Source organism: Drosophila sechellia, chromosome X (genome assembly GCF_004382195.2).
Source record: "Drosophila sechellia strain sech25 chromosome X, ASM438219v1, whole genome shotgun sequence".
In the NCBI taxonomy this organism is placed as follows: Eukaryota; Metazoa; Arthropoda; class Insecta; order Diptera; family Drosophilidae; genus Drosophila; species Drosophila sechellia.
Genome location: NC_045954.1, coordinates 7,368,738 through 7,382,127, shown reverse-complemented (window position 1 = coordinate 7,382,127; position 13,390 = coordinate 7,368,738). Strand labels below are relative to the sequence as shown.

Here is a 13,390-nt window from a genome sequence, read left to right as displayed (position 1 = left end):
TCGTCCTTTTGCGCTTTCATTTTGGCATGTTTACCGTTCTTAGTTTTCGATCACGTCGGTTTGCATGTAAAAATGACCTCCTGCGTCGGTGAGAGGTTTTAATAAACACTTTTAAAACTTTTATATGTAAAAAGATGTTCGCGAGACGCAAAATTACTAAATCGGTTTCGGCATAATGGTATAAATACATATATAAAACTTGCCCGGTTGTGTAAAATAATAAAAAAAAGTATTTTGTGAAATATTTTCAAATGGAAATTGTCTCAACATATACAAACTTCAACAAAAACAATAAAAATAGAAAAGGTAAGTACATGAATGTGTTATTTAATTGATTTGTGTTCATCAACATTACAATAGATCCTTTTTTATAATTATAGTCAATAAATAAACATTTTTGTTAGGTTAGTTATAAAGCCGTTACTTTTTAAACGTTTTACTTTTTCCAAATTTACCGAAGTAAATACACCATCCAAAGTAGCAAAGACAACAACTCGATTTAGCGAGTGCACACCCCTAGACTTAAAGCTTTTTGAAACCGCCATCTATCTCAAAACAATTTCGTAGCAATCAGCTTAAATTAAATTCAAACTGAAGACGCTTTTGAAAAAGATCTGTATGATCTGTATGATCTGTATGATTTCTTTTAACTTTAACTTCAGTTTTATTCGTTTCCCCCAAATGAAATATAACGTTAGTATTGGAATACAGTAGATTCGTCTTTATTGAATTTGATTTTTCTGTTCAGTTTTACATGCTATATAAACTAGTTTATTAATCATATTATTATTATTTATATTCGCATTATCTCGTGTTTCTCATTTCTCGCGACATTTCCCATATTTTGATAATTGTTTTCGTGGCTGTTTCCTTTTCTCGTTTGATTTTTTTAATTCGCTTTGGTTTTGTCTTCTTTGCAAACCGCTTGCTGGAAAAACGTTTTCAATGAGTGTGAAATCAAAAACACAATTACAGTTTAGTTTAATTAAAAAAAATATTCATTACCTTTTAATTTATTTTGGTTTGTTGTTAATTTTATGCTCGTGTGCATTTATACAAGAAATGCTACAAAAAAATGTTTGCTTTTGTTTTGTTTATTTTCTTTTAAGTTTATTTTTGTTAATTTTTACGTTTCGCTTCTGCTTAGGTCTTAGAAAATGATTTCGAGGTTGCCAAAAATTGTATGTGCTTAAGTTTAATATCTATGTATAATATATATAACTATATGTGGTTTTTGTTTTTCTATTTACTTTGTTTATATGTATATTTTTGATATTTTTGCTGCTTTTTCTTTTTCAATTGTTTGTTTTGGGCACATTTTGCTAATTTGCTTAAGAATCTCCTTAATTTTTGTTACTCTCGTCGCTTCGCTTTGCATTTATTTTGTTCTGGTTTTCTTTATTTTATGTTCATTGCATTTTTGGGCGGATTTCAAACTGAAAAACGGAGCTGGCTGTCCTCATCAAGATCTTTGTCGGTTGAAAAACTAAGGGAATCGGCTTGGTATCGGTTCAATAGATCTGTTCTATGTGTTAACTACGGTTCTTTTTCTTGTTCTTCTTCTGGATCTCATCATCATTCAACAGTACTGAATGCATGTTTTTTTCATATATGTTATTACGTTATATAGAGACGTTTGTATATATGTATATCTGCTGGTTAACACTATATGGTTATTTCAAGTCTGTTTTTATTTACTTGTTTTTGGATCTGCTAAAATAACTTGCTTGTATATCCTTTCGACTTCTTACTCTTTATGCTTTAAACATAATATTGATATGGTCTGGTTTTTGTTTTCTCATGTTATAACTTTCTGATCCATCAATTTGGGATTCCTCTATATTTCGGCCTTTCATTTTCGTATGTACAGTTAATATGTAGTGGGTGGAAAAGAAGAAAAGGTAGGACAATTGGCAAAGTGAGTCGAGTGTGTGCGCATATCACCATGGGCTTAAATTCATTTATATTCATGTATATTCAGATATCTGTGTCTAAAGGTCTAAAAAAAAACAGATCATTTCTTAGTCGGTATAAAAAATGTATGAGTGTGTGTTTCGAATTGGAAGGATAATTAAATATATTTCGTATTTACAGCTCAACTCTTTTGATTTGAATCAATTAACGTTGCCGTTTTAATAGCTTTGTTTAAAATTAATTACGTATGTTTTTATTGGAGCAGTACGGATCTATGCAAAAAATTTCCACTGCCTACTTTACTAACATATGTATGTATGTATGTATGTATGTTGTTATGTATACATATAATGCGGGTCAGCGCATTTTCTTCATCAATATCTGTACGTTTTACTTTACTTGGCTAGCACCGCATATTGTTAATAAATATAACTATTAATGTTTTGTATAAAAATGCTGATCATGCATACATATAACTAGGTCCTATATAGGCTTTTATCGGCTGGGTGGCGAGGGAGTATTTCGACGAATCGGAACTCCCAAAAGTATGCTATACAATTTCAGAGTGTTTCTGTGTCTGATGTTTATTTTTTCTTGTTTAGGGGGAAGTGATGGGTCTTCCGTGGGGCGAGGAGTAGTAGGAGATGGGTTGTTTGGGTTCTCGGGGTCACGAGATTGCGGGATTACAAGAGATTGCGAGTACTTTCGTTCCTCAGCGGCATTTTCTGCGATTTTGGTGGTTTTTGTTGTAGGAAAATAAAAAAGGATATCGATGGGTTTTTTTTTCGTTTAAGAAAACATTTTTATTTGATAAAGTTTCGATCATGTTCATGTATTATTGGTATGTTGTCGCTTGTGTATTCGCTTTTTCCTTCTTTTAAGGTATATATATTTATAATATTTATATTATAATTACAATAATAATAATAATAATAAAAATACGAAGACAAAAAAATTGTATTTAAGAAATAATTAAAACTAAAAGTTGCGAACCATTTCAACGTGTCGTGTCGGTTTTTGTCTCAGCTCAACTTTTTTTTATCCAAATTTTGTATATATTTTATATATATTTATTTATTACTTGTTTATCTCATATCCATATAGATGTAATTTATTCATTAGCTAAAGCGTATGAAAATGCAAAGTATTTAACTCGATAACTTAAACGCAAACAGGAGGAAAAGATAAAAATAATAATAATTTTAAGAAGATCGTAACAAATTTCGCTGACAGCGGGCAAAAGTTGTTTGCATATTTTTTAAAAATATTTTTAGTTGTTTCGTGTTTTGTTTCTTGTATAAATTTCGCAAATTGTTTTTTTTTTAAGGTTTTTGAAATGTGTTTGGTATATGTTGGTAATTTGTTTCTCTTTATTACTCGTCTCATATACATGTATGTAATAATAATAATAATAACGCGGCAAATTTTGGGCCTATGCAAAAATGGTTTCGTGTAATTTTAATTTATTTAGCTTTTTTGGTTTGAGAAATCTGTTTTTTGTTTAGCTTAAACATTTAGCCTAGGAAAAAAAAGGTTTAAATATTTCTTAAAATTTGTTTTTTTGCTCTTCTTGGTTTTCTATGTTGTCTCTTGTTCATATAGGAAAACAGATTATTTTTTATTTTTTTGTTTGTTTATTTTGTAATTTATTTAATATTACGATTACGTTGTAAACTTAAGATCTAGGCAAAAAAAAATTGGCTGTCTTAGCTTATCGATTTCTTATTTTTTTTTATATTTTTTCTTTTGTGTAATTCCTTTAGTACGATATGCGGTTTGTGTTTTTAATTTGTATCTTTAAATATTTTAGATTCACAGAAAAAAATTGTTGTTATTTATGCTAGGGTTTAATGCAAATTTAAATTACCGTTAGGCTAAGTTGATAAATTTTCCATTTTTCGCTTTATATGCATATGTATAATCATATATAATTATGTATAGAATAATTAGATTATAAATAATTTAGTGCATTTTGCATGTTTATTTTTGCTATAATTATGAATTACTCAATTTGTGTGTTTGTTTTTGTTGTGTAGGTGTATTTTATGTGTGTGATTTTTTATGTAAATTCAGAATTTACAAAGATTATTGTTATATATTTTTTTCTCGATTTGCCTTTCCTTTCCTCATCGACATATTTATATTTAATTTGGGCAACTAAATAGGGGAAAACTTTTCTGCTCGCTGCAATTCAGCTTTCTTTTAACTATCTTTTACTTTGGATTTTTACTCCATGCCTTCCACATTTCCCTTTCAATTTCTGCATTGTTTTTTTTTCGTTTCGTATTAGTTTTGTTTTGTTTTTTGCTTGAGATCAAAAGATAGTTAAACAAGTCGGTTGCTGAGGGTGGTAGAAGGTAGGATTTTTTTTAGGAAGAACGACAGCAAGATCATGCCTCGCGAGAAATCTATGTACACCATCAATCGTCATCATCATTCATTTAATTATTTATATACACTTAACCAGCTAAACTGCTAATAATTATATAATAGTTTCTCAAAAAAAATGTATGTAGAATAGAATTACGTTTGTAGTTATCAATCCTACCGCCTTTGCTTACAGTCTTCAAGTAGAAACAAATCGAAAAATCGAAATCGAAAATCTTTGCAAGATCAAATCTTTCACTATCAATCGGATCTCGACATTTTGGTTAAAGTTCTTCGGCAAGTCGGGGTTCTTAAATGGGGTTTATTTTCTCATTAATACTTTTGCGCTGCTCTCTCATCATAATTATCATCATCGCATAGCGTCTCTAAACTTTTAGCTACAACTATTACAACTCCTCAACCTAAGGCTACCTTAACGGCTACAACTAACGCCTATATTTAGTAGTTAATGTTTAATAAAAAAAAAAACAAAAAAAAATATAGTTTTCTAAAGCCTAAGTGCTATTTATATGTATGTATGCATATCTCCTGGGTCCTCACATCGCTTAAACATTCAAACTTAATCACAAGTAAACGCGTTTTCATCTCCGCTTCTCTACACATTGCACTGAATTCATATTTAGTTCTGTTAATTGTTTTACTTTAATAGTTCCAACCGGCTGCCGCAGTTGCAGCTACAGTCGTTACCGCTGGTGTGCTGCTGCTGGTGTTGCTGCTGCTACTACTGCTGCTGCTGGTGGTGCTTTCTCCACTGACGATAGAAGAAGAAGTTGCTGGTGGAGGAGGCGGTGGTGCGAGGGGAGCTGGCATTTCCTCAGAGGAACCTCCACCAGTGCTGCTCAGCCGGCGAACTCGGACCATTCGCAGCTTCTCCTCGTTGATCACCTTCAGTTTTTGCTCGCTAGTCGCATTGTCCTCGTTGTCCAGATTAACCGATCCCGATTGCTCCTCATCGTCGTCCTCTTCCTGTTTGATGTGCACCTCCGGTTCCATGAAACGCTGATCGATCTCCAGCTGGGCGTGCTCATGATCGGAATCGTTGCCGCCGTCCGTTGGCTTGTTGCTATCAGTATCATCGCGGCCGTACTCGGAGGCCTGCATCACGCACACCCCGTTGATGATTCGTTCATTGTCCGCCGCGGCAGCTGCGGCCGCAGCAACGGCTGCAACTACAGCACTTGGATTGGTCACCGCTCCGGCGGGATTGACCCACTGTGGGGCAGCTGGCTTTCGTCGTGAGCTCCGCACTGCATTGGACATGTAAGCGGCGGCAGCGGCCAAAGCGGATTTGTGCAGTACCTTCTCGTAGTCGGTGGTCTTGTCCTCCGTCTCCTGACCCTCCAGCGATTCGTTGTCGCTAAGATTGTGGCCACCGCCCTCCAGTTCCAGATCGTCCTGATAGTCATCGCTGCGTTCCCGCTTTAAGGTGGGCATCGACAGATCCAGACCGCTCATCTGCTCCTTGAAGGCCTGATTCAGGGCCTGCAACTCATCACCGCCAGAGGCGCCAACTGCGGCGGCTGCTGCAGCTGCTCCTGCGGCCGCTGCCGCACCGGGAATCCCCGCCAGACTGCGGCCCAAAATGGCAGCGGCAGCAAAGTACGGCGGATAGGGAATGGGGGCACCGCTCATGCCCATTCGTTCCTTGTGGAGCTCCAGTAGACGCTGCTGCAGCAGAATGCGGAATTGGACGGGATCGAAGGGCGTGGCACTGGTACTTTCGCGACTCGGTATCGGATTATCTTGACCGGCAGGTCCGTGTGGCACCTGTTGCTTCAATCGCATGCGATGATTGTGGAACCAGTTGGTGATCGTCCGCGTTGCCAAGCCCAACTCATTGGCCAGAAACTCGATGGTGCCCACATTTGGATACGGATCCAAGGCGAATGCCAGACGAAGTGCCTCCTTTTGCTCCTCGGAGAAGAGGACACGCTGCTTTTTGCTCGGCGGAGCACCACCGACACCCGAACCGACGGATCCTGGACCCGGACTGCTGGTATAGAAGTCATTGGTATCATTGCTGGAGGTATCGCTACTATTGTCCTGTTGGTTCGGGCCCGTGCTCCTCCTTCGTTTGCTGGCCTCGCGTCGCTCATTCTTCAGCAACTGCAATCGTTCCACATTGTTGGCATCACTGAGCCACAATTGCATCCGGATGAAGGGTTCCCTGCCCTTGATGGAGAGCATGTGCCAGGGCTTCGGTTTGCTCAGCAGCTCAGATACGGATCCCTGGGAAAGTCCCAAAACGGCTTCGCCAAATATTTTCTGGCCAATATTGTTGGCCAACAACGCCTCCTTGATCTTGGTGGTGATGTCGTGGGTGTCCAGATCTTGGGTTAAAGCGGCCATTTCGTAAACGGTGGGCGACATGTGCTGGTGCAAACTTCTCATGGCATTAGTGCCATGAACCGGCATCAGCATGGGTTTCTTTTCGCTGTTTGAGGGATTTGAGCTACCCTGATTACCACCAGGACCACCTGGTTGGGCTCCACCCGCTGAAGGTGGCAGGCTGATGGCATGCTGGGGTGGCAGTCCGGGCGAGGTCAGAAGCATGCTTTGGTGGTGCAATGCGGCAGCCGCAGCGGCTGCTTGATGGTGCTGCTGATGGGGGTGTTGCTGCTGGGCGAGATGTTGCTGCTGCTGCAAATGCTGCTGCGCCTGCTGCTGCAAATGCTGTTGTGCCTGTTGCGCCTGCTGAGCCTGCTGCTGCGCTTGCGCCACTTGCTGCTGCTGCATTGCTGCCGACATGGCCGCCGCCTGCATTTGCTGCATCAAGTGCTGCGCTTGTGCTGGTTCCTGCAGCTTGAGTTCGCTCATCATCTTCTGCATGGGCAAGGATGCAGCCTGCATTTTGCTTGCCAATCCCTGTGGCATCTGCGGACTTCCACTGTAACTGCCCGTTCGCATTAGCTTCTCGGGGGCAATCTTGTATTGACTGGCCACCAGTTTGTGCACCGCGTTCTCATCCTCCAGGAACATCTTCATGCGAATGAAGGGTTCACGTCCCTTTTGAGTGAGCATGTGCCATGGCTTGGGTCTAGCCAGTAAATCGGAGACCGATCCCTGCGACAAACCCAGCACGGACTCGCCGAACAATCGCTGGGAGATGGAGTACTGCGACAGGGCCTCCTTCACACGTCTGACTATATCCTCGGTGTTAAGGTTGTTGAACATATCGAACTGTTGCTGGGTGATCGGTGGCAGAACCGCCTTGGTGGGTCGCTGTGGCGTACTGTGGTGCGGCGTCACCGGGGGTTGGGTAATCAGTGAATTGGTGATCGAGGCCATTCGCTGCAAAGGACTTGCTGTCGCGGCAAACTCCTCACCTTGGCTGCTCAATGCCGGTGGAAGGATTGAATTGCTTAGCGGACTGGGTGCTGCCGAATTGCTGCTGGCACCCCCGGTTGGTGGTGCTGCTGTGGGTGGGGCTCCTGCTCCGGCTCCTGGGCCAGATGGTGGGGCAGGTGGTGCGGGTGTGCCACCTCCCTCGGATTTGCGACCATGAAGGGAACTTGGATACGCATCATCTCGTTCGCCATCTTTTGAACAACTGCTGCTGCCGGCACTGTGCTCCAACGAGGATCGCTGACCGTTCAACTTGATGTCCTTGGCTGCAGCGGCAGCTAACGAGAGATCCTGGGCTCCGTTGAGGACCTGCTGTTGCAGAGCCATCAGGCTCGAGAAGTTGGGGAACTGTGCCTGAGCCTGGGCAGCTTGTTGTTGCTGTTGGTGCTGCTGCAGCTTGGCAATCTCACGTTCAAAGACGTGACGCATATTTTCATCGGCCATGGCGGGAAAGGCATTGCTGGCTGCTCCTGGCATGCCAGCGGCTCCTCCAAATAGCGAGGGTGAGAAGAGAAAGCTATGGGAGAAACAGATACACCAGTTTAATGTTTTGCATACTGTTCAACAAATGAAAATCAGTCTTATACTCTAAAAACCACGAGTAAACATACCTTGGAAAAGCCGTCTCACGCGGGGTGCGTGCAATCAGTTCCTGGTAGAGACGAGCCATCTTGTCCTGGTCGTCGTGCCGCAGTCGCTGCTGCTGCTCCCGTTCTCGTTGCTCGCGTTCCCTTTCCCTTTGCTGAGCGGCAGCAGCCTGCTCGGGATTAAGATGCTGGTGCTGCTTCAGCTGTTGTTCCACCTTGAAGAACGGCGACGTGCAGCTCTGCGGTGGCGATTTGCTGTCCTCGTTGCTGTGTGAATCCTCGCCGCCGTGACTGCGACGCTCCTGCTCCCGATGCTGGGCCACACTGCTCTGTTTCATCAGCGAAGAGGCTTCGCTGAGGATATGTGCTATCCGATCCTCGGACATGGAATCATCGCCGCCAGCGCCGCCGGCTCCACGACCAGCATACTGCGGCAGTCCAGAATCTGCAAAGACGAAGAAGATGGATGATATTCCAGATTAGTAGGAGGTAGATGCTCGTAAAGCCCATTAAATGCTGTAAAAATTTATGCCAAGCCGGATCATTTATATGGGGTATGCTCGCTCGATTGGCAGGACATAGACATGGAAGTGGAAGAGGACATGAACCTGGGACCTGGGACGTGGGACCTGGAACCCAAACCAGACCGAAACCAATTAAGCCATAAAGCGTTCAAAAAGCCAAAGCGAATTTGCGGCCATAAAGCGGCGCTGCAGTTGAAAGGGTCCCGCCAAGTGTCCACCAAATGCCACGCCTCTTGCCCAACCGCCTAGCCAATGCACTGACAGAAATTTCGAATGCCCCAAGGGGCATGGGGCGGCTCAATTATAACCAGCAAGCAAGCACAAACACAAACACAAACGGTGCTCATGAATGGTGTACAAAAAAATATTCGTGTAAATTCGTGTTATTTTATTTTTGTACATCCCCAAACCTGAGTTTTCCCATCCAACTCTGGACCTCAAATAGTTGTTCGATGCAAAAGCGTTGCGCTAATTTGGCACGCGCCTGGCCTCAAACCCAGGGAAATGCTCATCGAAGCGAGCGTCCAGGAGTTGAATAAACGAAACGAAATGAATAAATGAATGAATTCAATTGCAATTGAGAGCGGTCGGAGGAAATGCAAAAAAAAAAAAAAGTGCGAATGGGAGGGGCTTGAAAAAATTGTAAAACTGAAAATTGTTTTGCTGAAATTCAATTGAAAACGAAATGGAGAAGCGTTTTGCTTTTTGACTTTTTGCTTCTCGTGACAGAGAATCGAGTGGTAAATTGCAAAATAATCACACAAGTGGTTCGAGCCACCCACATGCACACTGTGATACTTTGATATGGCGACCGGGCAGGGACATACCCAAACCCGGACTTGGCGTGGCGCCCGAGCAGGGACCATTGAATTTCCTGTGTGATGTCCTGCGGCATGTTTTTGTGGCTGCCACAGCAAAAACATCAATCAGCCGCACACGTTCAGCGGAATGGAACGCAATGCGGAGAGCTGAAGCTGGGGAATGGGCAGCGAAATGAAATAACTGAAAATCGCTTTACAATTGCCAAGCATAATCGATGCCCAAAGAAGCAAACACTTGGCCGCAAATAAAACTGCAAGAATCGGACGCTAGCGGAAACGGAAATCAACACATGAATGACAAATGTCCAGGCACCGGGTAACGTTTCCTCTTTCCTCCGCTCAACATCCTGGCTGACAGCCATTGAAGCGAGAGATTTGAAAAATAGGGTGATAGTATGGGCCTGAACTCCCCAGATACGAGAGTAGATGGATAAGGGCGATAAAATGGCCAACTACAATAGATACTCCACTCCCATTTGGTTTTTGCTCTCGTTTCCATGGAATAAAAATTGGAAAAACGATTTTGTGGGAATTTTTTTCTTTATGTATGGACTCCTTGTCGTCGCTTCATTTGGGGATTACAAAGTGTTTTTGTGTTATAAAGTCGAAGATGACATTGATGACACCTGGAATGACCCAGACCAGAGATGGGATCGAACAAAGCGATGGTATGGCGATGGTCAGACACAGACAGCTTAAGCGGTCTTAGTGGATGATTGTGGCCAGCTGGATAAATGTGGTTTGGGATGTGTTGGAAGGACTACTGCTACTCTAGTAGGTTGCTTTAAAGCTGGGCTACGTATGGGAAATTGTTTTTTCTAAAACTATGTCTTGCTTCATTTTCGAACTCAGGAGTTAATTTAACACAGCCAAACGCCAATAAGGAAACCCCGAGCATTTGTTACCCGATTTCCATTTTTATTTATAGCCATCATTTTAATATTTTGGCAAAAATTTAAGAGTCTCACGTGGCGCATTTCATTTGCTGAGCAGACAAAGCTGTCGCCCCCCAACCAAACCATCCTATATTCCTGAAGTTGCCCGCAGTTTTTTGGCCCAACTTTCGCTGCCATCCTTTATGGCCATCATTCAACTTTTTACTATATATATATATATATATGGAGATATAGATAGCGAGGTTTTTCGGTAGTTGGAGGCAGCAGATATGGATATATATTTGTCGTTACCGTTGGCCACTTTTTTGTCTGCGATTTACATTATTTTTTCCGTTGTGTGTTGTGTAACCCACACCATTCGTTCTCCCTCCCCAGATGCTGTTTGGATTTTTTGTTTTGTAATTTATTAGAGAGGAACATGTTGACCAAATTGTCATTCAAAGGGATTTCGGACCGGCAATCGGACGGGGGAAATATGCGCACCAGATATGAGCTATCATATTTGTCTAGCACATACCAAATATATATATATCGTATATTTTTATATGACAATCTATCCCATCTTTGTGCCCCTCCCTTTCCTCGTTCTGACCCCCACCCTCGCAATTTGCTTGATGAATATTTGCCTTTTATAACAAATCAGAGGACGAAGAACCCAGGAGCAGGAGCCCAGACAGTAGAGTGAAGTGGCTGCTTCAGCTCCAGAAGGTCTTGGAGCCTTGGGGTTGATTCGTTTGTTTTTTATTCTAATACAATAAATATTTGCCAGCACACAAATATGTAATCGTACTTCAACATGTCGCGTCGATCTGAAAGGGTTATGTATGTATAAATATGTATATGAGGGGGAAAATATAGGAGGACGGAATTGAACGGCACATTGAAATTGGCACACGCACGCAATTTGCATTAATTGCAAGAAAAATTTTCTAATTAAAATGCCAGTCATTTGTTTTTCCTTTTCCCCCACTCAGTGACTCCTTTGGGCCCCGTTTTTCGAAAACCCCCATCCGCCACCCCGCACTTTGTCAGTTGCTCTTGTGTATTAGCAGAAGTGTCAATTTAAAAAAAAAAAAAAAAACTGAAGACAAGGCCAAGTGGGGCTTGGAGAGGGTAAGGAAGTACTTTCAAATGGAATTGGAAACGAAATTGGAGGCTTCTTCTTCTAGCTGAGCAGAAACCAAACGTAGCATGGCGAATTGAAGATTTTCGACAGGATAGGAAGCGGGGTATACGAACGAATGTGGGCCCATTCGCACTGCAGAGTATGGAGACAGGGTCGTCACCTGTTATCAAAAAATAAAAAACGCTTCTTTGCCATTTAACCCGTTCCAATGGCACCTTCGCACTCATTGTTTGTCTTGCAATTAGGCAGAAAATATGAGAGACAGAGACAGCCAGAGGGTGGTGCGAAAGAGAAGGCTAGGGCACTGGGTCGGGGGGAGAGACTGAGACTGAGGCAGAGGCGGCAGCAGCCAGGAGAATTCGATGTATGGATGGAATGGGTAACGTGCAGCAACTTTGTCTTGCATTTTAATTTGTTTTCGTCATGATTTCGCTTTGTTCTTCCACCTTTCAGACCACTCCCCTGGCCACCATCCTTCGCTGCTGTTGTCAAAGTTCATTACAAAGTAATTAGCTGCCTTATATGCAAAATAAAAAGCACAAAAATCAAGCACGAACACGACATGTGCAACATTAATTTGGTTGGTTGGTGTGAGTGTGTGCGAGTGTGTGGCGGTGGGCTTAAAAAGTTTCCGTTTGTCTGCTTATTTTTTCTGTTATTTATCTTTTTATTACAGTATTTTTCGGTTAGTCCTCATCAAATTATTAGAACTCCCTGATCGGAGGCCATTACTCTTCGGCCGCGGCTCTTTCATTCCTGATTGCCTCATTTCGTTCATCACAAAAGATATCAAAGAAATTCAAAATAAAATAAATTTTATCTGCGCTACTCGTTGCCTGCTCTTGTTGTTGCTGGCGATCGTCAGACTTATAAAAATTGTTGAGCGAGCTTTATGCTAATTTATGCATATTGTTTGGCCGGCCCACGCAGTCAAATCCAACGGCTCCCCCCAAAAGAAAAACCACCTCATCTGTCTGTTTTTGTTACCGCAATGAGTCGCCACACTTATGCGATGCCACTCAATGAACAATATTTTAATGGCTGCATTGCCAAGTGTTAGTGCATTAGGGATGTCACTAAAAGATCGCTAGCTGAGTATAGTTTCGATAATACAAATGGATATATTACATATTCTTGTATTTTGAAATGGTATATTCGATATATTAGTGCTAACCACCCTATCGGCATATGCGCATCCCTAGCACTGTACCTGTCTTTAATGTGTATAAATAAAATCAAATAAAATGAAATACAATCGAGAGGGGGCCAAGAATCGCGTAAAAGCGAAGGAATTGATACGCCCCGTTGGTCACTTAGTCAGAGCAATATCTCCCAGCATTTGTTTCATTTTCTTCGTGTGGCATCAACACACACACACACACACTTTTAGCCCGCTTTATGGCTTGTGACAAATAATTTGTGAAGCGGCCGCAAATGAATGTGTGGCAGTCTGCCTAGCTTTTTTATTTTTCTTTTTGTTTTTACTCAGCCGCATCTTTTGGCGTTTGGAATGCTTTTGTTTTGTCGAATACCGTGTGCGTTGTGTTTTTGGTTCTATTCTTAGGCACTCGCACTCGCACTCTCTTTGCTTTTCTTTTTTTTTTTGTCTTGGCCCGAGTTGGCCTGGCTAAAAGCAAATAAATGACAACGGCGGTGCCTGCTGAAAATTATGTGTTAATATGCTAGTATTATTAGCTGCTATAATGGCTCCGTTTGCCTTCCTCTTTTCCGCCTTTCGACTCCTCTGAACTCCACGCTCCGCTTTTGTCATTACGTATACGCCGCGTAA

The 13,390-nt window shown here is 42.0% G+C and overlaps 1 protein-coding gene across 3 annotated transcripts in view; it reads right to left on the bottom strand.

The window, feature by feature from the left end:
* Window positions 1-3,237: 3,237 nt before the first annotated feature.
* LOC6618996 (homeobox protein cut) overlaps window positions 3,238-13,390 on the bottom strand; it is a 67,159-nt gene continuing 57,006 nt past the window's right edge. For all 3 annotated transcript variants that reach the window (XM_002043205.2, XM_032724416.1, XM_032724417.1), the window contains 2 exons: window positions 8,259-8,679; window positions 3,238-8,164 (listed from right to left, as the gene is read on the bottom strand). In XM_002043205.2, coding sequence (XP_002043241.1) covers window positions 4,945-8,164; window positions 8,259-8,679 — 3,641 coding nt within the window. In that variant the 3' untranslated portion in view covers window positions 3,238-4,944. The remainder of the gene's footprint in view (window positions 8,165-8,258; window positions 8,680-13,390) is intronic.